Source organism: Chiroxiphia lanceolata, chromosome 2, assembly GCF_009829145.1.
Source record: "Chiroxiphia lanceolata isolate bChiLan1 chromosome 2, bChiLan1.pri, whole genome shotgun sequence".
Lineage (NCBI taxonomy): Eukaryota > Metazoa > Chordata > Aves > Passeriformes > Pipridae > Chiroxiphia > Chiroxiphia lanceolata.
In genome coordinates this window covers 99,242,779-99,267,471 of record NC_045638.1, presented here as the reverse complement: position 1 = coordinate 99,267,471, position 24,693 = coordinate 99,242,779, and the positions used below count along the sequence as shown (strand labels likewise).

Below are 24,693 nucleotides of genomic sequence, written 5' to 3'. Positions count from 1 at the left end.
ATGCATGAATTATGACTGGTTGTAGAGATAACCCTTTTAGCTTTAGCTGTAAGAAAACCCATATATTAAATACTTAGCAAAAACCTGTAGAATGTATATGTATATGATATAATTAATATGCATGAAGTAGCTAAGATAAATACTAAATGTACCCTGTAGTAAGGGAAATTTCTGTCACCCATTTCTGTCACCCAGCCGGCTGCTTACTTTTACCATATAATAAACTATTATTTAAAAACTTATAGAAACTCGAGACTTTGTTTATCACAGTCAGGTCAGAGGGGACTACAGTGAATCATCTGGTCCAACCTCTCTGCTCAAGCAGGGTCATCCCCAGAGCACGTGGCACAGGATTGTGTCCAGATGGTTCTTGAGTATCTCCAGTGACGGAGACTCCACAACCCCTCTGGGCAACCCGTTCTGGTCATCTGCACACTTCCTCGTGTTCAGAAGGAATTTCCTGTGCATCAGTTTCTGCTCTTGCCTCTTGTCCTATCGCTTGGCACCATCAAGAAGAGCCTGGTGGTGGCGGAAGCCCACTTTTAGATATTTACACAGTTTAATGAGGTCCCCTCAGCCGTCTCTTCTCGAGGCTGAACAGACCCCTCAGCCTTTCCTTGTAAGAAAGGTGCTCCAGCCCCTTAATCACCCTCGTTGCCCTCCCCTGGATCTTCTCCAGGAGCTCCACGTGTCTCTCGTCCTGAGGAGCCCAGAGCCGGACAGAGCACTCCAGATGTGGAGTGCGCTCCGCAGGTCAGCGGCCCAGAACTCCTTCCGCACAACATCAGTCCGGACCCGAGGCCCCTGCACCATTTTTTGGCTGACACTCCCCCCGCTCCCCCGGGTTCCCTCGCCGGGGCTGCGCTGCCCCGCCGGGCCGGCAGGGGCGGTGCGGGCGGGCGGCGGGCGCGGCTCAGCCCCGCGCTCCCGGCGCGCCCCGCGTGTCCGCTGACCCTCCTCCCGCTGCTCCGCCCGGGCGTCATGGCCGCCTCGAAGCCCGTGGAGCCGGCGGGCGGCGGCGGCCCCACGGGGCTGTCCCGCTGGCAGCTGGCGCTGGTGCTGGGCGCGCCCATCCTGCTGGGCGCCGGAGCCATCTACCTGTGGGGGCGGCGGGCGGCGCGGCGCGGGAAGGGCGCGAGCGAGAGGAAGACCCCCGAGGGGCGGGCGAGCCCCGGGCCCGGCGGCGATGGAGGCTCCGGGCAGCCCGACGGGCCCGGGCACGAGGAGATGGTGAGCGGGGGGCGGCGCCGCCGGGGGTGGCGGCAGGGACCGGGGTCACCCGGCCGGGCGCGGGGGGCCGGGGCCGGGGCTGGGGCTGGGGCCGAGGTCCCGCGTGGGGCAGCGAAGGGGGGCCCGGCTGCGATCTGCGGGAGGGTGGGCCGGGCGGGCCGCTGGAATGGTCCGGGAAGCGGCTCTCGGAGTGCCGGTGCCGGAGGGAGGCGTGTGAGGGGATGAAGCTCGGATGGCATCCTGGTCGTGCTCTGCGTGACACGCCCGGCAGGTCACAGAATCACAGAATGGATCGGGTGGGAAAGGACCACAGTGGGTCGTCTGGTCCAAATTCCCTGCTCAAGCAGGGTCATGCTAGAGCACATGGCACAGGATTGTGTCCAGGCGGTTGTTCTCCGCGGAAGGAGACTCCACGCCCTCTCTGGGCAACCTGTTCCAGCACCACGGTCACCCGCACAGTAAAGAAGTTCTTCCTCGTGTTCAGGAGGAACTTCCTGTGCATCAGTTGCCTCTTGTTTTAACTGCTCTGCACCACCGAGCAGAGCCTGGCTCTGTCCTCTTTACACCCTCCTTTCAGATATTTATACACATTAATGAGGTCCCCTCTCAGCTGTCTCGAGGCTGAACAGACTCAGCTACTTCAGCCTTTCCTTGTAAGAGAGATGTTCCAGTTCCCTCACCCCACTGGACCCCTCCAGGGGTTCCGTGTCTCTCTATGGTCGCCCGGTGTGACCCGTAGTTCCTGGTCACAGTTCTGCCCTTACCTCGCAGCAGTCGAGATTAGCTTGTTTCTTGTGTGTTTGTTCCAGTTGTGGTGGGACTGGTGCATGGGAAAGTGCATTGCTGAACACCAATTGTTGTGAAGTTCGCATCAGCTGAGTGAACGTGGATCTGACAATGTGCTGCTGAGGGGGAAATGTACCTCTGCTTCTGAGGTGTAGAATAGCTGTGAGTAAGTTGTGTCCGGGAATAGTGTTTTGGAAAGGAAATCTGTGATCTGTTGCATGTTAGATGCTGGATACAGCAGGGGGGAAAGAAAAGAGAATCAAGATCATTTTGAAATGAAACATATTCCATAAAGATACAAAAGCCATACAGTTTAAGTAACAGACTTTAGAAAGAGCTTGCCTAAGTAGACATGCTCTCAAAACATACATTTATCCTGTTGTAATTTACCATTCTGAGAATTTTCAGATATATTGGTCTATACAGAAACTGAAGGACAACAGGCAATATTGGAATCCACATCAAATTCTCTTGCATATCTGTATGAGAAAAATGCCTCTAAGGTGCACTTTTTCCACATCTGCTGTCACAGAAGTACATTACCAGTCATGCTGCATTACTGAGGTGAGGTGCAGTTTACAAACATGTTTAAAATGATGGATTTGACAAACTGATTAACTTTTATAAGAAAATCCTGTCTGACATTTTCTTTTCCCATTCTTGTGCACCACTCAAAACGCTTTGAACTGTCAGACGACAGTTTAAATTTCCCATCTGAAATGATCAGGAGGGAAAAAAATCAGCTTCCAAGACTGGAAAAAGTTGGGTTTAGCTTTGATCGTTTAGCAATGAAGATCAGTGTGTGGGCAGGCAGTGGCAGGAACACATGGGAGTGGTGAGGAAGGTGGTAACTTCCCTAACTGGTGAATCATGGCTACCCTAGGGCATTCCTGGAAGCATAGTGAGCTATAAAACCTATGCTGGACCTTGAGGCAGTTTCTTGAATGCAGTGATTTGTTCCTTCACGGGCACCACACAGTACTGAGCAAGTCGTGTACAGAGGACAAATTCAGACTTCGTTTACCATGGTAATTTTGACTTGTGGCTGCAAGCAGCATCTGGCACATTTCTGGAAGTGTGGTTGCTGGGTGTGAGCTCTGCTTTGCAGCCTGCCTGTGACCTTTGTATAGCTGCAGTGACTTCCCAGTTAGTATGTTCGCTCTGGGTTTCTTGATTGTGTTTCTGAATTCCAGAATATAAAATCCAGTGGTTTGTAGTCATTCTGCAGTTGTACTTGAAGCAATCTCTTAAAACATTTAAAACACTTATATAGCATTTGATTTAAAATATTGTTTGTCTAGGTATATCAGATTGCTCCACAAATTAAAATACTGGAAGACTGTGCATCTAAGTTGAGTGGTATGACCCAGAGTTCCTTGAAGAGTGTAATTACACTGTAAAAAAATGAGTGATACTGCTTAGAAAAACTGTAGAAGAAGTTACCAGATTTGACTGATGACATGAGATAATTGTCTAGCTGGTCAAAGTATGGCCACAGCAGGAAAATTAATGTGACTGCAAGTTTTCTCGACTGCTTTGTGCGTGGAGGATTCTCTTCCTGTTGTTCATATCCAGAGTGATGATGCCACATAGATTTCATGTTTCCCCTCATATTTTATTAGTTATGGATATTATTGATAAGACCCTTGATTGAAAATATAACGATGCAGATCCTTTAGTTGTAAAACTACCTGCATTGTATTAGTCTGCCTTTCTAATGTGGTGGGGTATTTTTTTAAACTCAGTCTGATTTCACATACAAATCTGCACGGTGAATAAGAGCCAGTACTTCATTCAGTTGAAACACAAGAGGGGAGTCTTTCAGGAAGGTCAGTAATGAATTCGCTACCAACAGCTGTGTCAGCTAATTATTCTTTTACTCGTAAATGTAACTAAGGGCTCATACTTTTTTGTGTATTTCATTAAATCAGCCCTTGTATCCATGTGGTGCTTTGTTCACTGTTTCTGAAGACACGACCTTGGATTTTTTTTCTTTGTTCTTTGAAAATACACAGACTCTAAGATCTTCCTTGTTCTTTATTCAGACTTGTTACTATTTTGCATGCAGTTCAAGCTTTCCTTTTACCTGCTGCACAGGCCTCACATTTTTTTCCCAGGCTGTGTCTGCACTAGAGGCTTCTCCCTGGCATTGATGCACCGGTCAAGTGTGTGGTCTGTGACTGACATGGTGTTGGCAGGAGCCCTTAGCATAGGTGCTATATCGGGAAAAGCTGAACTACTTTTGAGATTCCTTCTCCTGTAAGCACAGCTCCTCAACAGCACAGTAAACTGGTATTATTGGACCAGTTAAGTGATAATGATAAAACTACATCTGTGGATGACTCAAAGGTTGTGAAGTCAAATTGCATCTGTTAATTACAGAAGTTTTCGTTCTTTCTTCTAATTTCGATGGAATGTGTTATAGTTACTCAGTAACAGCAGTTGCTTTTTATATGCTCTCCTAGTTTGTAGTGAATATTGTATAACTTAAACATGTTGGAGCCCTTCGCATTTATTGCTTTTGTTGATGCCCAGTTGATTCATGTTTTTTTACTTATTCCATGATACCTTCTTAGCAAGTTTTATACTATCCTTGTCTGACAGGAGTGAGCACTGGTTAGTCAGTGAGGTAATGTGTTGGTTGCTTCAGTATTTTTTTTCTCTTTAAGTTGAAATCACTTCATTTTGCAACTCTGTGGTAGTCCAAATCTCACCCCTTAACTCTTTCAGCAAGTTCATGGGGTAACCCTGTGGTTTTGGTATGTGAGGAGATCAGCCAGTGGCTTTGTGTACTGCAAAGAAAGCCATTTGGGTCCACAGCAGTTCACTGTCTGCACGTTTTCCTGTGAGCTGGATACAGTCCTTGAGTGCCCTGGTGAGTGAATGTGACCAAACTCCTTGTCTTTTGTGGTGCCACATATCGGGATCAGCAGCCAACTAGTGTGGCTTCTTTCCAGTGTCTGTTTTAATGGCAACTGCTGAGTGTTGCCTCTCTCACTGCTGTGTGGTTAGATCGGGGTATGATCAAATGAAGCCCCTTTGTCTAGATACACTCATCTTGGTACTCACTCTGAATTAATCTAAGCAAAGTATGTAAAAAGTAATTTCTATTGTACTCTGCACCTGTTGCCTAATAAATATCTCTATCGACCTACTCTAAATCTTCTGTTTCATGCCAGCTGTAGTGGACAGGTGTAGAAAACCCTTAAATGTGTGTATAGTAGCAGAAGAACAATTGTTAGACTCTTGTCATCTGTGCAGTTTGCTTATTTGTGGTAGGCGTGAATGGCAAATTCACAGGATGGAGACTGAGAACATTGTCAAATTGTACTGTAAACTTCAGCTTTGTTATTTCTAATTATAATAAATACATCCTTACTTGCACTCTGAATTCACATCTTGGGCTCATATAAACATGCTTTTCCTCGTAGTGGTTTTAGTGCTAAGGAGACTCTTAAAGCAATTTATACTCAGTTAATGCCTTTCAGTATAGGTTTGAAATAAGACTTGAAATGAACTTTAGTCCAGAAAAAAAATATGGGGAAAAATAGATATTCAGAACAGAACGATTTTTTTTTTTTTTGGTACGTCATCAAGAGGGTCCTCTCACTTAGAGAGGAAAAAAGAGGTCTAGACCAGGGCTTTATTTTTTTGTGAGTTGAATTAAGATGGCTGAAACAGTAGTACCCCTCCATGTCATCTGTCAGACAAGGGCTCGTGCAAATCCTTTTCAGCCAAAAGAAAGTGCTGAAACTCTCTACTCGTGCTTCTGTCATGGTTGGCTGGCAGGAAATTTCTTGTTCTGCTTTGAATAACAGTCTCCCTCAAATATATAAAGTTCTGAACTGCTAGTTTAGCAATATTGCCATTGCTGGGGGTTACTAAGCATTGTTATTCTTGCTGCTGGCAGACTGTTGCTGTAAAGTTGCTGTTAGCGTGGGGTTTCTGAACATTTTGTGAGGAAAGCATGTTTGCTGAGGTTAAAGTAGCTACTAAGAAATTTTTGTCAGTGCTGTCTAGTCTTTAGACAGGTAGCAGTTTAGTTGTTTAGTTACCTGGATAACTGACAACTCAATCACACAAGTGATTGGCTTAAACTCTGTTAAGGCTTGTTAATGAACAGTTGCTGAAAGCAGTTCTGAGATGTTATTTTTTGGGTAACTGCAAATAACTTTTGAGTTCTTTGTTTTTAACTTACTGTGAACTTACATTCATTTTATTGAGCTGGTTTGGTAGTTGCACAGATTCTTAGACCAGAAGATGACAAACAGGAGAGTTTTTCTTGCTCTATATAGACCTTCACCTTGGGGATAAAAAATGTCCAGTGCACCACATAGGATGGCAATAGGTCAGGTAAGGAGAAGCAGTGAAATTGGAAAATAATGTAGCAGTGAAATTGGAAAATAATGTCAAGAAACAGTACTTTGGCAAGGAAGTGGAAGAAGTGAGGTTTTTCTATTACTTGTGCATGAGATACGTGAGGTTTGCTTGTATAATCAGTTTCTTATGTACATATCTTGTGTACATCCTGGTAGTAATTGAGAAGGACTGGAGGGCTAAGAAAAATATTAAAAAAATTGCTTACAAGTCTTGTCAGGGTTAAATTTAAGACTTCACAAACTTTCAGAAACCAGTCTTATGTTAAGAATTAATTTTCATATTCTTATTTGTGCTGTCACAAAAAGGTTTTGCAGCATATAATGAGATGTGAGTGTTATATCTTTTAAAATAAACAGCCACCGAAAAACCTCTAAACCAACACAGAAAAAAAACCCCAAAAACAAAAAACCCAACCAAACAAAACCAAACCCCAAACCCAACAAAAACACACATTGGATTCGGTGATTCCGTGGCGTGCATACCGAGGGCTACAGCGGAGTAGTTTGACTAAGGTTGCAGACATAAAACTTCTGAGTGCTAGGAGTCAAGCTTAAGGCAGCATAAACAAACAAACAAATTGATTTCTTCCTTGCCATGGGCATTACTGATGACTTTATTGCATAATAGCGTGTTGTGCTCTAAGTCCTGACTCCTTACCCCCAAATTTCTTTAACCGTGGAATGAGTGCATCCAAGAGTAACCATGGAGTCAGCACATATTCCGTGATTCACTTCTGTGTAGCTCTGTGTAGCTGGTTGTGTGGTCTGCAGTCCTGCAACTGTTACTAAAGGCTTACTCTGATAACAGAGTTACTAATTTTAATAACTTTGACCTCATGTTCGTAGCCTCTAAAGTTTTTGGTCCCTGTTGAGCTCACTTAGGCTTGTCTGAAGACATGATGCTTCCCAAGAACCAGCAGTGACAGCCCCAGACCTACAGATGCCTTGCTTCCAGTTAAAATTCCTATCCCACCCACACCTGACACTGGAGCAGCCATTGCACTTGCCTGTTATCCAGTAGCATTCATCTGTAACTCGTGTCTTTGTGCAAGGACTGTTGTGCATGGGATGGAGCACATGCACTGCTCAGCCTGAGGCACATATTGGGGTAGGAGATCCCTGGGCTGAAGGAATTGTCAGTGTTCACAAAGCAGTCATCTGATTGCTGCATAGGCTTAATCTCTGCAGTCTTAAATAATTTTTGTTCTGGGAACACATGTATGAATGCAGCCTGTATTGTGTGTTTTTCTTTTTGGATTCAAGTTAATAGGAAGAGCGTTGAATTTTGTAGATCATATCACAAAGAGTTTGCTGTAGAAATGCAGAAGGAGAAATTCAAGCTGACTTTCATGCATTTGGGTTTGCTACATATGCGTAGCCCTTCCCTTAGTTAAGAGAAGCATTGTTGTATTTTGAGCTAACTTTAAGACATACTTGAAATAAATTTAACCTTTTCCGACTTTAGTTGCAGTTCTAAAGAAACAACTTATCAGATACACAGTTACTTGGCCCTCAGTAAAAATATTTGCACTCTAATTCTACCTTATCTATTCATGAAGTTACACACAGTGTAACTGCTGAAGTTAATAATCTTTTATCAATTTAAATTTAAAGTCTTGCAGTAGAAAAATCTGAAAGCTATGCAGATTGTCTTGTTCTGTGAACAATAAAGATGGTGTAGATTGATTTCCTATAAGCCCAGTGATTAGTGACTTGTGAGAGAAGAGCTTTTCTGGCAGTAGGGATATTTAAGAAATTCTCTGCCTTATATGGTTTCACTTGTAAGTCTCCCCTCAGGCAAGTGCCTGTAAGATACTTTTGGTCTATTTGTATGCTTGTTTTTATGTAGGAACTAAGACTACTACTCATAAGAATAATTATCTTATTCTCTCATGCCAGAATTGGGATTCAGGCCTTAAAAGACAGGCTGTACAGCAACATCTGGCTTCTCTTCAAGTTTCCAGTTTTAAAAATCACCTAAATGCTAAAAATGGTCGGGTTGGCATGAAGTGAGCAGACATGAAGGGGAACAGGCAGATGAAATGCAAAGATGCTTTCAAATTTGTGTTACAGTCACCTGGGTGTAGTTTGGTGCTGGTGGTGCATGAGAGGGGAGAGAAGGCAGAAGTATGGTCAAAGAGCTGCATTTACAATTTCCAGCAAATCCTAGATGATCTTTTCCATGCAGGTGAGATATAGTGAATCCTGCAGCTATTGTGTAAGGCTCCCAGGCTGTATTCTTTCCCTCCTCAGAGAGGCCGGTAGAATGGCATGTGTGCTCATACATCTGTTCATTTTGGTCAGGCATCTTAGCCAGAACTGCCCCAAAAGGTTGATCCTTGAAGCTAGGCTGTGAAAGAGGAGCAGAAATCCAGAAGATCAAGGTTAGGATCTTTTGCAGCTCTGTATTTCTTGAATGTGGGTCATTCCCCTTTGATAAAGAGAGCATTTTTACATCTGATTCCTTATAAACCACAGCATTTGATAACTGGTGCAAATCTAGGGGTTACAGGTGGCAGTGTTAGTTCCTGTAGAAATAGAGGATCAACATGTGGTACAGAACACAAAAATGCCCTTAGCAGGGTCTCAGGACAGTTAGCAAAGTTTTCCATCCTCTGCTAAGATAGTGATGGTCCAGCACTTCTCCTTGGATGAAGCAGAGTGTATAAAGCTCTAAAGGAGTCAGCTATAAATATAGTTAATTTTGTCTAGTGTATGAAAGGGAAAAGAGTTTTATTTTCCTTACAGGTTTTATTTGTTTTGCTCAGTAGGTCTTTCCACAAAGTGTTTTCCATATTTAATTCATAGTCTGATGAGTCACCTCTGGTCTTATAGGCTATATGTATTTCAGTAGCAAACTCTTCTATTTCAATTGCTTTGAGGGCTTTGTTGTCTTTGCACACTTAGTCTTTAGAAAAATAACTTACCTCATTGGTTCTTCTGATCACCAGCTGTGTAAGATTACAATCTGTTTAGCTTTCCAAACAGAAATCACTGCACTGTTTAATGACATTGTAGTGAATCTTTTGAAAAGGTTGTCTCCTATCTGATACACTTGCAAAAGAAAGTCTGTTGTTTGTTTCCAGGAAATGAAATCAGTGATATTTTTCAAAAGTTTAGGCTAGAGTTTAGATTAATTTTTATACCTTTGAAGATCAGCCCTTAAGTGCATAGTTTATGTGCTGTGGTGCTCTTCTTATTTGAACTGACCTATCACTTTCTTTTTCAGAGCCCTCTTGGTAGAGCCCAAGCAGCCAAGAACAAAGGAAACAAGTACTTTAAAGCAGGAAAATATGAGTCAGCTATTCAGTGTTATACTGAGGCTATCAGCCTGTGCCCTCCTGAGAAAAACCTTGATCTTTCTACCTTCTATCAAAATAGAGCTGCTGCCTATGAACAACTGGTAAGAAATTTAAGATAATCATGTGTTTATTCAAAAATGTGGCATTATCAGTTTTGTATTTTGTCACTTCTGTACACTGAAAGATCCCAGGTGATGATATCTGCTGCCTTCACAACAAGATGCTGTTGCTTGCCGCTGTTTTTCACTAGCTCATCATACTTTTCTACATATAAATAAAATTATTTTCCATTGACTACTCTCAGGCTATCTTATATAATTCTTATGCATCCTGTTCTTCTAAGACAAGGTTTTAATTTGTTATCCTTTGGAACAATTTTCCTTTATATAAGTTGATTTTGCTTCTCTCTACTAGAGTGTTTCTTTAACTGTTGAGTGAAAGGCCAAATATTTTGGAAGGATGCTACTTCAAAATTTAAACAAAGAAATCATAGAAATTCTACTAAAGGCCAAGACCTAAATTTCACACATGGGAAAGTGACATTTACTTGATAGCTGAGTGTACTTGGTATTAGTTTTAGAAGTCAATCAGTGTTGCTTATTACAGTATCATAGATTTGCTTATGAGGTCAAGTTAGTGAGCTTTATAAAGGAGTGGAAAAATGGCTTTGTGCAGTCTGAAGTATCAAGTGAGAGACTGATTAGAGAAATCTGGTGTTGGAGGAGAGATAAAACAGTTCTTGTCTAACACAAATTCATACCATAATGAGTCCCAAATATGTGTGGTCCCTCTATTAGAAAAGCCTCTTTTGAAATAAATTTTTTTGTCTAAAAAGTGCTTTAGCACTTTGTTAAAGTTGTTTGTTTTCATTATATTTCCATCTTCTTTCCTTCTAGATGTTTTATACCAGTCTTTCAGTCCCAATGTTACCTCCTGCAAGCATCTTTGCATGAACTCAACTGTCTGGTTTAATTTTCCTGTAGGAATTCCTTTTCTGCTCTGTCACTTTTCTGGTGCAGGTGGCTTGCAGTGGTGCCCAGGTAGTTTCTTATTGAGAAACTTGCAGAAACAGAAGCCAGCAGGTAGAACCAGAGCCCTGGGAACTGCAGCTCCTGTCGGGTGCTCATGACCCAGAGCTGGTTATGGAGAACTAATACAGTGCAGCTGAGTGGGGCCTCTCTCACTGTGGTGTTTTTCTACCCACAGCAAAAATGGACAGAAGTGGCACAAGATTGCACAAAGGCCGTTGAGCTTAATCCTAAATATGTAAAAGCTCTCTTCAGGCGTGCAAAGGCTCATGAGAAGCTAGACAATAAGAAGGAATGTTTAGAAGGTGAGTGTCTCATGATGTGTGTACTTAAAAGTGGAATTAACTCTGGTGCTTTGGAGATGGTAACTTCTGGAATTGTTTTGGGTTTACTTTTGTAGCTACGGTAATACAGAATTATTAAAACCATTCTTAGCTACTGCATTCTTCTTGTCAGAAGAAACCTTTTCACGTTTCTGAAGCTCTGGTCTTCTTACATCTGAAATAACTTCTGAGAAATCTGTGTTACTGTAGCCACTCAACGTATTCTTTTTCCAGGAAACTCCCTACATTTTAGGATAGAATTCATCTAATGTGCTGAGTGGATAACCCAGACAACAGTCATTCTATTTCCATACAGTAAACAAACTTTCTTCTTCCCTGTTTGTTTTAGAGAAATTATACTACTGCAGAAACGAGGGTTCTTTTGCAGGTGGAGATACATCATCAGAAATAAGAGTATTACAGTCATTTAAATGCAGTGGACAAGTTTTAGAGGGAAAACAGCTTCAGTTGAATTTGGTTCTGATGTACATAGCTTATGAAAATTGGAACAGATTGAATTTTTTTTTTTAAATATTAATGCTACGTATTTGGCAGAAACTACTATGTCAAATCCTTCCAAATGCTGTCCCTAAACAGAATACATTTTGAACTGTCAGGAAGATGTGACCGAGAAGCCATGGAAATTAAGAACTACAGGTCAGGTGTGTTGTGTTAGGGCAGTTTTGAACTACAGTACTCTGCTTGAAAGGACCCATATAAATTTCATCAAGTGAAATCATTCCTGCTGATGAAAGGTTAAAAGGCAAATGAAATTTTCAGCTGTGCTCATTATCAAAGAAGGACAGAAAATAAGGCAGTGCTTTGACTGGCAAATCTAACTGTTAGATTAGTTTCATTATGTGTAACAGCTAGGAATTAGGTCTGCTAAATTAGAAGGTAAATAAGATGTGGAAATTTTATCCACCTGTCTGTTTATCTGCTGGCAGAATGCCTTTATGCCTTTTAAGACCATAGTAAATAGAAAAGGACAACTTAGTTCATTTAGGTACTCCTTTGCAGTCACTATCAGCTGCACTTCTAGAGTGCTATCACAAAATATAAAACCTTATGGAGTTGTGACAAACTGCCAGCTGATAAAAGCCCCAAGAGAGATTAAGTGTCCCTCTGACAGTAGAACAGCTTTTAAATGTAACTTGTGTTTTATGTCAATAGCATGTTGGTGACAATTATTTCAGCCTTTGTTTGTGTTTGACTTTTAGCTTGCAGTTTTTTCAGACCTGAAATTTTCTTGCTTTTCGTGGACTACTCAGTTTTTCTGTAATTCTGCTTTTACCTACCAACCACTTCTGGCCAGTAAAATCCCAGGAAGTAGGGTATGTCCATGTAGTGGAGGAAAGCAAAACCAAACAAACCCCAGAAGACCTTTCCACTGCCAGAAAAAAACTCTCCAGTGATTCCTGGCAGTATAATTTGGGAAGGTGTTGGTGCTGCACCCAAGCCCAGGCACTAGTTTGCTTTGGGCAAAGCATGTCTGCTGAAGTTGTACAGCTGCTCTTCCTGTGTGTTTTCCTGGGGACTCCCATGTGCATCCTGACCATGCCAGAATTGCAGGGAGTTTCTGCAAAAATGATGGCTTTTATAGTCCCTATAGCAGTGTAGAATTACAGAGACTATACTAAAACTCCAGGGTAAGACATTTGCTTTTCAAGCTTATTCAGGCAATATGCTGCTTGAATTTCAAGGCCAAATTCTGTTCGTCTTCACTGGTGTTTAAATGAAAATTAAACAGGAAAAATCCATGGTAGTTTTGCATTAACTAGAGGATCCAGAGAAAGAGTGTACCCTAGGAGCACATTTCACACTGCAAAGCATGGTTCAGGCAGCAGTGGGTTAACTTTTGCAGAGGTTTCTATGTGTGAATGAAAGCAATGTGATATGGGTTGGCACTTTAAATAGGCCAGCAGGGTATTTCTCCTTGCTCCATTCCAAAGTCACGGAGGTGAGCAGAAAAATTTGAGATATAATATGGGAAGATTTCTTGAACTGAGGAAGAAGTAAGATGTGATGAGACTGATTGAGAATTTTAAAAGTAGAAAAGTAGCATGAGTCCCAGAAGAGAAGCTGTGTTAGTATTTGTATTTAACGTGAACATATTATGAACATAATACTACCCTCCAAGTTTCAAAATGGGGGAAGCCCCTGATGGAGGGATACATTTTCACTGTCCATCTAAGTGTGTCTGTCTCTAGATAAAAGCAGCAAGAGAAAAATAAATGTAATTTCTTTCACTCACTGTCATGAAGTCCTTTTATCCCAGGAAGATAATTTTGAATACAAATTGATGTCTTGGTAAATACAGCAAACTGAACACTGGCTATTGCCCTTGAACAGGATGTGTATTAGTTGCAACAGTGGCACATTTTGTCATTTTCCAGTGACTATCAGAATTTCTTTAATCTCACTTTTGTATGTTGTTTCCTAGATGTCACTGCAGTCTGCATTTTAGAAGCCTTCCAAAACCAGCAAAGTATGTTATTAGCTGATAAAGTTCTTAAACTCCTGGGAAAAGAAAAGGCCAAAGAGAAATACAAGGTAGGACTTGTGATATTGGTGACAAATTGTTATTTCACCTGACTAGTGTTGAAACGTTGGTTGTTGGCATTCTGGCAATTGTGAACAAGTCACTGTCTTCATCTGCTGAAGTGTAAGAAGCGACAGGAACCGTGTTGCACAAAGCTGCTGTTGTACAAATGTTATTTTCCTTTGGGACCTGTCCAAAGTTTTTGAAACCTCAGTAGGGAAGAGACATCTACTTCTAACAGTTGTTTCCATTTAGTAATCAAATTTATTCTGACATTCGGGAGACACCCTGAGATGGTGTGCTGCCCTATGTGGTGCTTTTCTGAGCTTGCAACTAAATGGAAACTGGGTGTGTTGGAACAGATTTCTTTGCATGAATGTTTGGAAACTGCAGAAAAGAGAACTATGGAAGTATAGGGATAGCCAGGAGTAGTCCTTTTAAGTGGCTGTGGGTTTAGAGCAGGTATTAACACCTTCTTGCTTGTTATTTAAACATTCTTCCTTGTTTTTTGATGGTAGTCGAAGTACTGAAATCCGTGTTGGTTTTGAGATGCTGAATTTCTTTCCTACAGAAACTCACATAAATGTGTGCTGTTGAGGTAGCAAAAATGAATTATGCTATTAGTAGTGGTGACAGCATCACAAAATAGATGTACTTCAGAAGAGCGCATTCAGTGTTTTCTTGCAGGGGAGATTGAATTGTCGTTTTTGTGTGCAGTGTTTATTTTGAACAAGAAGTATTTTTTGGCTGTAGAAAAGATTCTGCAGCTGAGAGGTGTTGCTTCTGGGACTTTTGGTAAAATGTGCGGTATCGGGGCCAAGTTCCACACACAACTAGGATATTGCCTCATTAGTCTCCATTGTAATGATAGACAGCAGCTCCTCTTGGCCAAGTTGGAGAAAACAGCAAAGTGCTGTTCAGAATCTACTTGAATTTAGGCTCATGCTTAAACCACTAGCTTGGATTTTTCACTCAATTTATGTGCATACTTACTGCCTTAGTACATCTACCCAATGTCTTATGATATCCTAAGAGTCCTCATTTCTAGCCACATATGCAGAAAGATATTATCTCCTTCCTCCCTGGAATATCTTCACTTTGTATCCACTGGTGATGGGTATTGCACTGGGATCTGAAGCTTAAAGAATCCCTAAACGTCAAACTGTCAAATTGAAAATATCAGACTATCAAATGAGATAGTGAAAAGTCATACATTGGTTCTTGCATCAATTTCTTTTTGTAATCACATTTGTTATCCATTTCCATCTTTACCATCTGAATTTACCATCTAATTACTTGAAATTACATTTCTCTGTTTCAGAATCGTGAGCCTCTGATGCCCTCACCACAGTTCATTAAATCCTACTTCAGTTCTTTCACAGATGATATAATCTCCCAACCTTTGCTTAAGGGTGAGAAATCAGATGAAGATAAGGATAAGGAGGGAGAAGCTTCCGAAGTAAAAGAGAAGTGAGTGTACAGTACAGTTGGGAACTGTTTGGTATTGGAATTAAGTTTTCAGTGATTTGGATATTTTATTTAGTGTAATGTGCTGTTTTTATAGTGCTTGGCATGGGAAATCCTATGATAAATTGTATCAGTATTAAAAATGAAATTTGGATGACAGCTGACTGACTGGTTCTAAACCTCCACCAGACAGAGGAAGGACAATGAGATTGGGAAGTTATGCTGAATATTTACTACAGTGTGATAGTAAATCTTAGGAGATGGGAGAACTGGAGAGTGCTGAATGATGATTCTGGGGAGAGGAATATTTTACACTGAAGGAGTGTTTCCAAGGAGGAGAACAAGTTGGCCTTTGGATTGGAAGGGAGAAGACAAGCTAGGAAAAGGGTATCTTTAAATGAAACCTATGAATTTACAGCAACTGAGCCTGAAAGGGTGTTTTATCTTCCTGGAATCAAATTACCCATAAATGAGAAGTTTGTTCTGACACAGAAAAGCTTGAGGGTTGTTTTATTTGGGTTTTTTTAGTGGGGCTTGAGCACTACATAAATGGTTCTTTAACTTACTATGCTGCTTTCAGCTTTATTTTTGGAAGATAGCACTGCTATGTTACTAATGGAAACCATTGCAAACAGCATTATGATTTTCTTTTAAAGTAAGATAGAATGTCCTGATCTGCAGGCAGATTCACTGAATCCAGGACACAGCTGGAAACAATACTGTGCTTACCGTAATATTTGCCGTGAAATCCATTCTTCCACATATAAGCTGCAGATTGCTAGGTTTAATATTTCACTTTTCCTGACCTGGAATTCCACCCCAGCCCTCTTGTTTCAAGGCAGAGATTATTGCTGTTCTTCATGTGAAAAAAAAACAAAATGAAAACCAAGGGACAAATGAAGCTCAAGTTCCAAAGCTTTAAAACATTTTTCTTCTTTATTTCTGATGTAATTTGGCCATTCTTTGCTAAATTGTTTCCCGTCTACGATGGCTCCCTCCAGGAGTGGATGTTTCAATGGAACAATGCTGATGTTGTAACAGTGTAGCAAAAGTTAGTATTTGTAATGATTTAATGAAAAATCTGAGTTGAAATTGTAGTGTCCAGTGAAGGCAGGTAGATATACAACTGTTCTTACATCATTTACAGCTCTGGCTACTTGAGAGCAAAACAATATATGGAAGAAGAGAACTATGACAAAATCATCAGTGAAAGCACAAAAGAAATTGAAGCAAAGGGAAAATACATGGCAGAAGCTTTGCTCCTGAGAGCTACTTTCTACTTACTTATTGGCAATGCAAGTGCTGCCAAACCAGACCTAGATCAGGTCATCAGCATGGAAGATGCAAATGTGAAGGTAAGAATCTGTCACAGCTGGATGGTAGTTTGGGGCTGAGAAGTTAGATGATAAACCTGCAATATAGTTCAAGATGTTGTTTTTCCAAGTTTTCAAATATTTTAATGGAAGTCTTCTTGTTTATTTACTGTTTTGTCTTTTTATTCCTGACAAATTGGTTTTTTCAAGGGCTTGTTGGTTTTTGAGGTGCTAAGTAGTACAAACTAAAGAACAGGGGAAGTTTTATGAATTGGAGGGTATATCCACTCTGAAAAATCAGTTCATAGATAAGTCAAAAACATTACTTGCACTTGCATATTCAGTTGCTTCAAAAAACATTGGTGTATCTGTAAGCATAGGAATTAAAAAGGATTTTGGGGGAGGGTGTGTGAAACTCCACTGAGATGGAAGCATAAGCTGACATATTTGAAATTAAGTAAGGGAGTTGATTTATTTAGAAATAAATAAATATAAATAATAATACGAAACTTATTTCTGCTTAGAATAATTGAAATCTGTCAGTGGGAGAAACTAGTCAAATGAAAAATTTGCTGTAATTGAAATGAAGCCTTAAATGTGGAGGAACACTGGATGTTTTTTGACCATGTTTTACAGCTCCGAGCTAATGCCCTGATCAAACGAGGCAGTATGTATATGCAGCAGCAGCAGCCTGTGCTGTCCACACAAGACTTTAACATGGCTGCTGATATTGATCCTCAGAATGCAGATGTTTACCACCATCGAGGACAAGTAAGAAATATTTCAATGTATACTAAAAGGAAAAATGATCAGTACGTCACTGGAGAAACTTTATACTGTTTGTGGCAGCGAAACATGAACTCCTAAGTGAGAGCTTTTGGGGAATAAACACACAGTCTAATTTGCAGGTTCAGGCCAGGCAGAAGCAGTTTATTTCTGTAGCTATAGGAAAGAATGCAGAGGAACAGAGGTTCAATGCTCCATCAGTATGACCTCTGATTTAAAAGTATATAAGCTGTTCTGTGGAGGGGCCTGAATGGAAGAGCAGCATCTGCACAGGGGGAAATTACAGTGTGTTCCTGAAAACACCTGCAGCAGTGTGGCCTAGGCTTGCATCTGTTCAGCTCATCCCTGCTATGTCCTTGAGTAATTTGTAGACCTAGAAAGGCCTGCTTCCACAGGCCTGTAATATGAATAGTGCTGGCAGTAAAAAGGAACATTATCATATGCAGATATGCTAAGTCGTATTTGTAAGGAAGACTTCCATAGATCAAGTGTCTTTCTCCATGAATTCATTGCATCTCCTTAGTGCTCAGAAATAAAAGTGGTGCTTTGTGTTGATTGAAGAGAATAAAAGTTTCCTGCAGATTAAAAATTAGTGTTTTACTGTAGTTTCACAGTAAAGTCAGAGAATGATGAAGTGAGCTCTACTCTTGTGGAGGAATGAGAGTGGCAAAACAAAACAAAAAAAAAAACCAACCAAACAAAAAAAAGTTGAAATGCAAGCTGGAACAGCCGAAATGTTTCAACACTGAAATAGTCCACAGACATTGACTACAGAGAGGCAAAATGACTTGAGAAAATACAGCATAGCTTTGGAGCCTGGACATAATGCTAAAGCAGTAATGGCAACAGTCTAAAATGCAAGCATTCCCAATCCCTACATACAGACATTGCCTTCTTCTGCATGTAGCCGTAGTTTCACTGGCAGCTTTCATATTTTATAGCAGTGATTTTAGTTACAGGTTTTGTAGGTTTCTGGACAGGAGATGATATGAGTAACTGACACTAATTGAATTTATCACCTAAGTGTCTGAAGCACAGATGAAATACAGAAATAGGATTTTTCTTTCATTGTGACTAGCTGAAAATCCTGCTTGACCAAATAGAGGAGGCTGTGGAAGACTTTGATGAATGTATCCGGTTGCGACCCAATTCTGCCTTGGCTCAAGCACAGAAATGTTTTGCTCTGGTATGTAGCTTGCTGGTCTTTATCTGGCTGTTTTTTCTTTAAAGAGTTCTGGAATATATACTGTGTTTCTCTGGTTTATTCCAATTTAATAGGAAAGTAGGGCAAAAAACATCTCTGTTTTAATATTAAGGTAAGGGAATAATGCAACAGTTTCTTTGGTTGTAGTACGGGTTTGCTGCTTTCCTTCTGAAATGTTCATTGTTAAACAGTAGGACATTTTTTCTGTTTTGTGGGAGAGGAACAAAAAAATCTTCATTCCAATTGGATCACATGAAATTGATATTTATAAAGTTTTACTGTCGTGAAAGACTCTCATCTTCAAGAAACTGGAAACAAACTATCTCAAGTTAGTGCAATGACTCAGTGTGCAAGAATCTTCTCAGGACAGCTTTGCATGGTGTGAACAAGGAGGAATGCTAGGTTTGGAATTTCTAGGCATTTGAAATAGAGATACGCTATCACAACTATCAGACCTTCTGACTTCCTGCTTTCACCTGTTTTCCTCTCCAAATCCAGAGGCTTGGACATGTGGTAGGTTCCCAAAATCAGAGTGTACAGGCATGTCTCTGTCTGGAATTTATCACAGAATCAGAATGGCCTGGATTGGAAGGGACCTTAAAGATCATCCAGTTCCAAGCCCCCTGCCAAGGGCAGGGATACCTTTCACTAGAACAGGTTGCTCAAAGCCCCATCCAGCCTGACCTTGAACACTGCCATGGATGGGGTATCCACAGCTTCTCTGGGTAACCTGTTCCAGTGCCTCACCACCTTCACAGTAAAGAATTTTTTCCTAATATCTAGTCTAAACCTGCCCTCTTTCAGTTTGAAGCCATTCCCCCTTGTCCTGTCATTATGTGCCCTTGTAAAAAGTCCCTCTCCACATTTCTTGTAGGCTCCCTTCAGGTACTGGAAAGCCACAATTAGGTCACCCCGAAGCCTTCTCTTTCCAGGCTGAACAATCCCAATTCTCTTCTTTATATATATATGTGTGTGTGTGTGTGTGTGTGTATGTATGTATGTAAACTTTGAATTATTATGATGCAGGTCTGATCACCCTTTTTGTAGTATGATAATGTGTAATATTTTTCTTTTTTTTTTTTCATGAATAGTATCGCCAAGCTTATACAGGAAGTAATGCTTTGACTGTGCAAGCAGCCATGAAAGGCTTTGAAGATGTCATTAAAAAATTTCCAAAGTGTGCTGAAGGCTATGCACTCTATGCTCAGGTATGTTTTTCTCTCTCTTGAAGAAAATGCTGCATTCTTTTGCGCTTTTTTTCTTGGATAACGTACATTTCTTCAAATAATATATGCAGATTTTTGATAGTGAGTTCTGAGATAACACATGCTGTCTTGAATAAGCTACCTGCATTTATGGTTATAGGTGTTCTGGGGTAGAGGAAGTAGAGGGGGAATTAGTGGAGCAGAATATAGAGCAGAATAATGAGAGTGAGGGTGGTTATTAGGAGACAGAGGTCATTCCTGTGTGATTCCCCCCTTCCTGCATGTGTGTGGCATTTCACATGATGAATGTCAGGGTTTCTCTAGGTAATTTGGGAGTTAAATGTGTGGAACTGGGATAAAAGTTTTGTTCTGCTACAAATGGCATGTACTGGTTTAGAAAGCTGTTTGGAGTGCACTTGTAACGGAGACTAATTTCTCTAAGAAAACACACTGCTGGTTTTAGTAGGACATATGAGATGTTCTGATTTTAAGTGGGTAGGTAATACAGATGCCTTTCTTTCTGAAAGAAGTATATTTGGAAAGGAAGAACTGAGGCTTCCAGTCTGTTAGAGTGGTTTTTAGTTGCAGAACATAGTGTGTTGCTTCTGAACCTCCCATTACATGTGGTACTGGGGTCAGTAATTCTTGCACTTCAAGCCCAGCAATTTTCTTTTAAAGAAGCCTCAATTTTGAACCTTAACTCTGGTAACTGATGTGCCTGACCTGCTCTACAATAAGAGAACTATATCCAATTACACATTGTCAATATGGTTTTAATTAGAATTAGCCCAGTGCAGAGTGCATGCTTTGGTTGCTTATTGACATGTAGTTTCTGTTTTGATGCAGGCACTAACTGATCAACAGCAGTTTGGCAAGGCTGATGAAATGTATGATAAATGCATTGACCTTGAGCCAGACAATGCTACTACATATGTTCATAAAGGGTACGTACTGAGTTCGCAGTCCTTTTGGCTGAGGGCAGTTGGCATATTCAGATGATTCAACCTGAATTGGATGTTTCAGCTTTGTGTTGAAGTTTTTTCCTTCGTAAAACAACATGTAACGGGTCTTCTTGGGAAAAAATTTGCCTTTCTTTAGTGTTGTTAAAGTGGTAGCATGGCTCATTGAAGGTGACATCCATATAGGTGTTTTTAAAAGTCATGAAGTTCCTAAGTTACTGCCTACCCCGCATTAGAAATGAAATACACTATACATTTGGGATGGTTTTGCTTACCATGCTCAGGGTTTTCAGAGGAGTATGTGAAGTCTGTTTGAAATTTTCTTTCTCTTCTAGTTTACTTCAGCTCCAGTGGAAGCAAGACTTAGACAAAGGGTTAGAACTCATAAGCAAGGCCATTGAGATTGATAACAAATGTGATTTTGCATATGAAACCATGGGAACGATTGAAGTGCAAAGGTAATGCTGAATTGCAGTGTTAAGAGTTCTTAGTTACTTTTGAAATTACAGTAGTTCTTTAAATTTCCTTACGGATCATAAGTGTTAAGATCTTCTCCCTGGTGCTGTGCAAGGCTAGCTCTCACCCAAAGTCCTGCTTTCTGTTCTGTAACTCTTAGGTAAAGCCTTCCATTCTCTGTAGCATAATTCTGATTTATGATCTGACAATTTCTCATGTTCATGACTTTCATACTTATTGGACAACATGCAGATGAGTCTGTGTATGTTTAAATACATCCCTTCTGCATTTAAAGTGACTTCCTTAATCATCACTAGGCTTCACTTGTATCTAATGTTGTCCTTAAACATAATGGGCCGTTTGTACTGAAGATCCTGTGCTGTTCTCTCCTGTAACCAACAGGACTGCAGATTACCGAGGAAACACTAATGCACTGTTCTGTAACACTGTATTGCAATTGGGCAAAAGTTTGGGGTGTAGCTGAGAGTATAGTGGAGTCTTTTTTTAATATGCCCAGTCATCAAAGGGATAGACAATTAAACTATTGCCATGAGAAATCTTGCAAGCTTTTCCTATTTAAATAACGTGCATCTGTCTGTGCAAGTTTTCCTCTTATGTATACAAAGACTTTTGAAGGGAGACGAGAGTTCATTCAGTTGTCCCAGCGTTATCTTTGTAGTAAATAAACTTGGTGTCCTGGTGAGAATGTTTTATCCTGCACTGCCACCCGTGGGGGCTCTCAAGAGGAAGGCTGTTTAACAGCTGTCCCAGTTGCTTAGCCTTGGTAACAGCTTCTCTCAGTTCTTACGGCGGTTCCTCCTGAAGTCCTCTTAAGTTGCTAGCAGGGGAGAGTGCAAATCCTGAAGGCAAAAAGATGTTGCAGAGATTAAAAAACTTGCTTTGGTCGTCTTAATTGGACTAAATTTTCATTTATTTCAGAGGTAATCTGGATAAAGCCATTGAAATGTTCAACAAAGCTATCAACCTGGCCAAATCCGAAATGGAGATGGCCCACCTCTACTCCCTCTGTGATGCTGCCTATGCCCAGACAGAAGTTGCAAAGAAGTATGGATTGAAACCACCAACACTGTAAAGGAACAAGGAGGAAATGGCGTTCTAAAGTGAAGTTGCCCACTTCAGCCAGCCCTAAAGACGCTGTTGCAGACCATGCTGAATGGTGGAACTTAGTTTTTTCCCGTTCGTGGTGTTGTCATTTGCTACATCTGTTAAATGTTTAGGTGTTGTGGGAGTGGTTGTTCAAGGAAGTATGCAGTGCTGCATCTTGTTCCTTCTGCAGCAAAAACCTTAAGGTGTGTTAAGGGAAATAAAGTTGCAGGGGAACAAAAGGAAGATATTTTGGCCATGCAAATAAAAACTTCACACTGGTTCATTTTGGGTGATTATGTTGTGGGCGATTTTTGCTTTTTCAAATAATAATACAGCATGTGGGGTTTTTTTCCTGTTGATTTTAAAGGTAATACTAGTCAGTGCTGTAAAATAGATTTCTTTTTTATATCCTAATAATCCTTGAGGGTTGATTTTAATTTTACAAAAAGGCAAAAATTAATTTTCAAACTTTAATAATAGAGGGTTTTTTTAAGTCAGTAGATGTGGAGAGAATCCCTGTAAATATATGCAAGCATGCACAATCTTCCCTTAAATTCCCTTCCACCTTCTGCATAACTTAGAAATAGTCCTGTGGCAGCTATTAGGGAATTAATTTGATAGTCCTTATCTTCACCTCAGAAAGCCCTAGAGAACTGATTAGGAGAGCAAATAAAAGACATTGGCTGGGGAAGGAGGTCAGGTAACACTGCTTCAGCATAGACTTCACAGGAAGAAAGGCTGTGTTCCTGTGCAGCAGTCCTTACTTGAATGTCATGGGAAGTTGTTCTGGAGGATTCAGAGGGACTTCCAAGAACAAAAAGTACTGCTGGGAGTCAAGTTCCCAAAGGTAAGGTCATGCTTGCATATAATCTTTGTAATCTCTGATGCTTTTGCATAAATGTAACAGACCATCTAAATTCTCTTCAGTCTCTAGAGCCTGCTGTGTTACTGCTCCTTTTAAGAGCCCCTTTGCAGAATTAAGTGAGATAAGGAACAAAGCATAGGCTAAAACTTCAAATAATGGATTTGGAGTCTGCACTGCTTTCCTTGTTCCATAGACTTTGTCTTGTCTGAGATTACAAATACTGTAGAAAGGAAGCAACTGTGCTGCAAACAGGACAGGGGCAAATTGTGGAATAGTCTTCCTTTAGTTGGGAACTTCACCCCTGCTTTGGGTTGATCTTTCTGGTGTGGAAGTCAGTCAGTCCATCTTGCCTCTCCCTGGGTTGATGTGGCTGGATAAACCTCATGCAAATGATGTAGCTTAACTTATGACACGCTAGTTTGGGCTTCTTTCCATCCTGAAATCATAGATTTGTTTGTGGTGAATTGTCTAATGTATTTAATCTTTTAAAGAAATTAATGATGCTGTAGTCAAACTGTCTTGTTCTGTAGTTGTGCCACCATACAGCAGCAGCTTGCATTTTCAACTTGACCTTCCTTTCTCCCAGCAACTACAGTTGAGAATTCAAATGGTGGAGAGTAGACATAAAGATTTAATCATTCTATTTTAGCTAGCTCAGTAGGTGATCTGAAATCATAGCACTGGTGTGGAATTGAAGGTATGGGAAGGTACTGGCAGCTTCTAAGGGCACTGCATGTAACAAGTGTCAAATGTCTTCTCGAACTTCCAATCTCTGCATCAATTACCTGAGAACAAAAATATGCCAGACTGAGGAGTCCTGTTCTCCTGAGGAGTTTTTATTCGCATGGCCTTATTTACATTGGCATTTTCTCCTCATCACCCCACCTGTACCCCATTCCTTACCCCACCCAATCAATTAAGGGAAAAAAGCATGAGCTGTCAATTACTAGCATTCCAAATCATCACAGACTTTTGCCTGTTCTTGAACTAGTTTGAAACTGCACTGAAAGGATGCATTGTCTGTAATTTTTTTGTAAATGACATATCACCTGTAAACTGAAAAAATAAATACTACCTTCAAGTATCTCTCTCTGACATGTATAAGAACAGGTTTTGATGGAAGTGTTCTCTGCTGTGGTGAGCTCTGTGCTTATTTGACATTGCTCCAAATCTAGGATGAACTAGTACTGACTGGCTCCTTGACATCTGCTCTCACTTCAACCTTTAAGAAGGAGGAGGAGATGTGGAATCAGCAAATCTGATCTTCGCTTGCTTCCATCACCCACAGAGGTATGATCTTGAGAGCTGAAGATTACAGGGGAAAGGAAGTCGAGCCAGGAAAGCTGGGAGTCTGAGTAGCTGACATCTTGTTAATGTGTGTATGCAGGTGGATCCCTTTAGTGAAAGGGACTTTCTTTAAATGGCTGATAGAGCAGAGGTTTTACTTTAAGCCAGGTGTGCATGTGAACTTCGAGAATCGAGAGCTGAAGTGAAACAAGTATTATTGCTATTTAAAAAAAATAAAACTGTTGAAATTATGTAGGAATCTTGTACTGAAGACTTGGATAAACCTGGTGTATCCTAGAGGGATACTCTGGGAAGTTTCTTCTACATGTAGTTGTCTTGCAACTTAATTCTGATCATGTATAATCCCTGTTGTTCACAGGGACAACAGTCTCAGGCACATGGTGTGATTCTTGGGGTGTCCTGTGCAGGGCCAGGAGTTGGACTTGATCCTGGT

General features: G+C 40.8%; 1 protein-coding gene across 1 annotated transcript; it reads left to right on the top strand.

Annotated features, from left to right (window-relative positions):
• The first annotated feature begins 972 nt into the window (after nucleotides 1–972).
• On the top strand, nucleotides 973–24,490 carry TOMM70 (translocase of outer mitochondrial membrane 70). Its single transcript, XM_032678559.1, has 12 exons — nucleotides 973–1,230; nucleotides 9,625–9,798; nucleotides 10,904–11,030; nucleotides 13,492–13,601; nucleotides 14,912–15,060; nucleotides 16,205–16,412; nucleotides 17,007–17,141; nucleotides 18,235–18,342; nucleotides 19,452–19,568; nucleotides 20,412–20,509; nucleotides 20,860–20,982; nucleotides 21,920–24,490. Exons 1-12 carry the CDS (start codon nucleotides 982–984, stop codon nucleotides 22,071–22,073), a joined length of 1,752 nt encoding a protein of 583 aa, XP_032534450.1. The 5' UTR covers nucleotides 973–981; the 3' UTR covers nucleotides 22,074–24,490.
• Nucleotides 24,491–24,693: the final 203 nt, after the last annotated feature.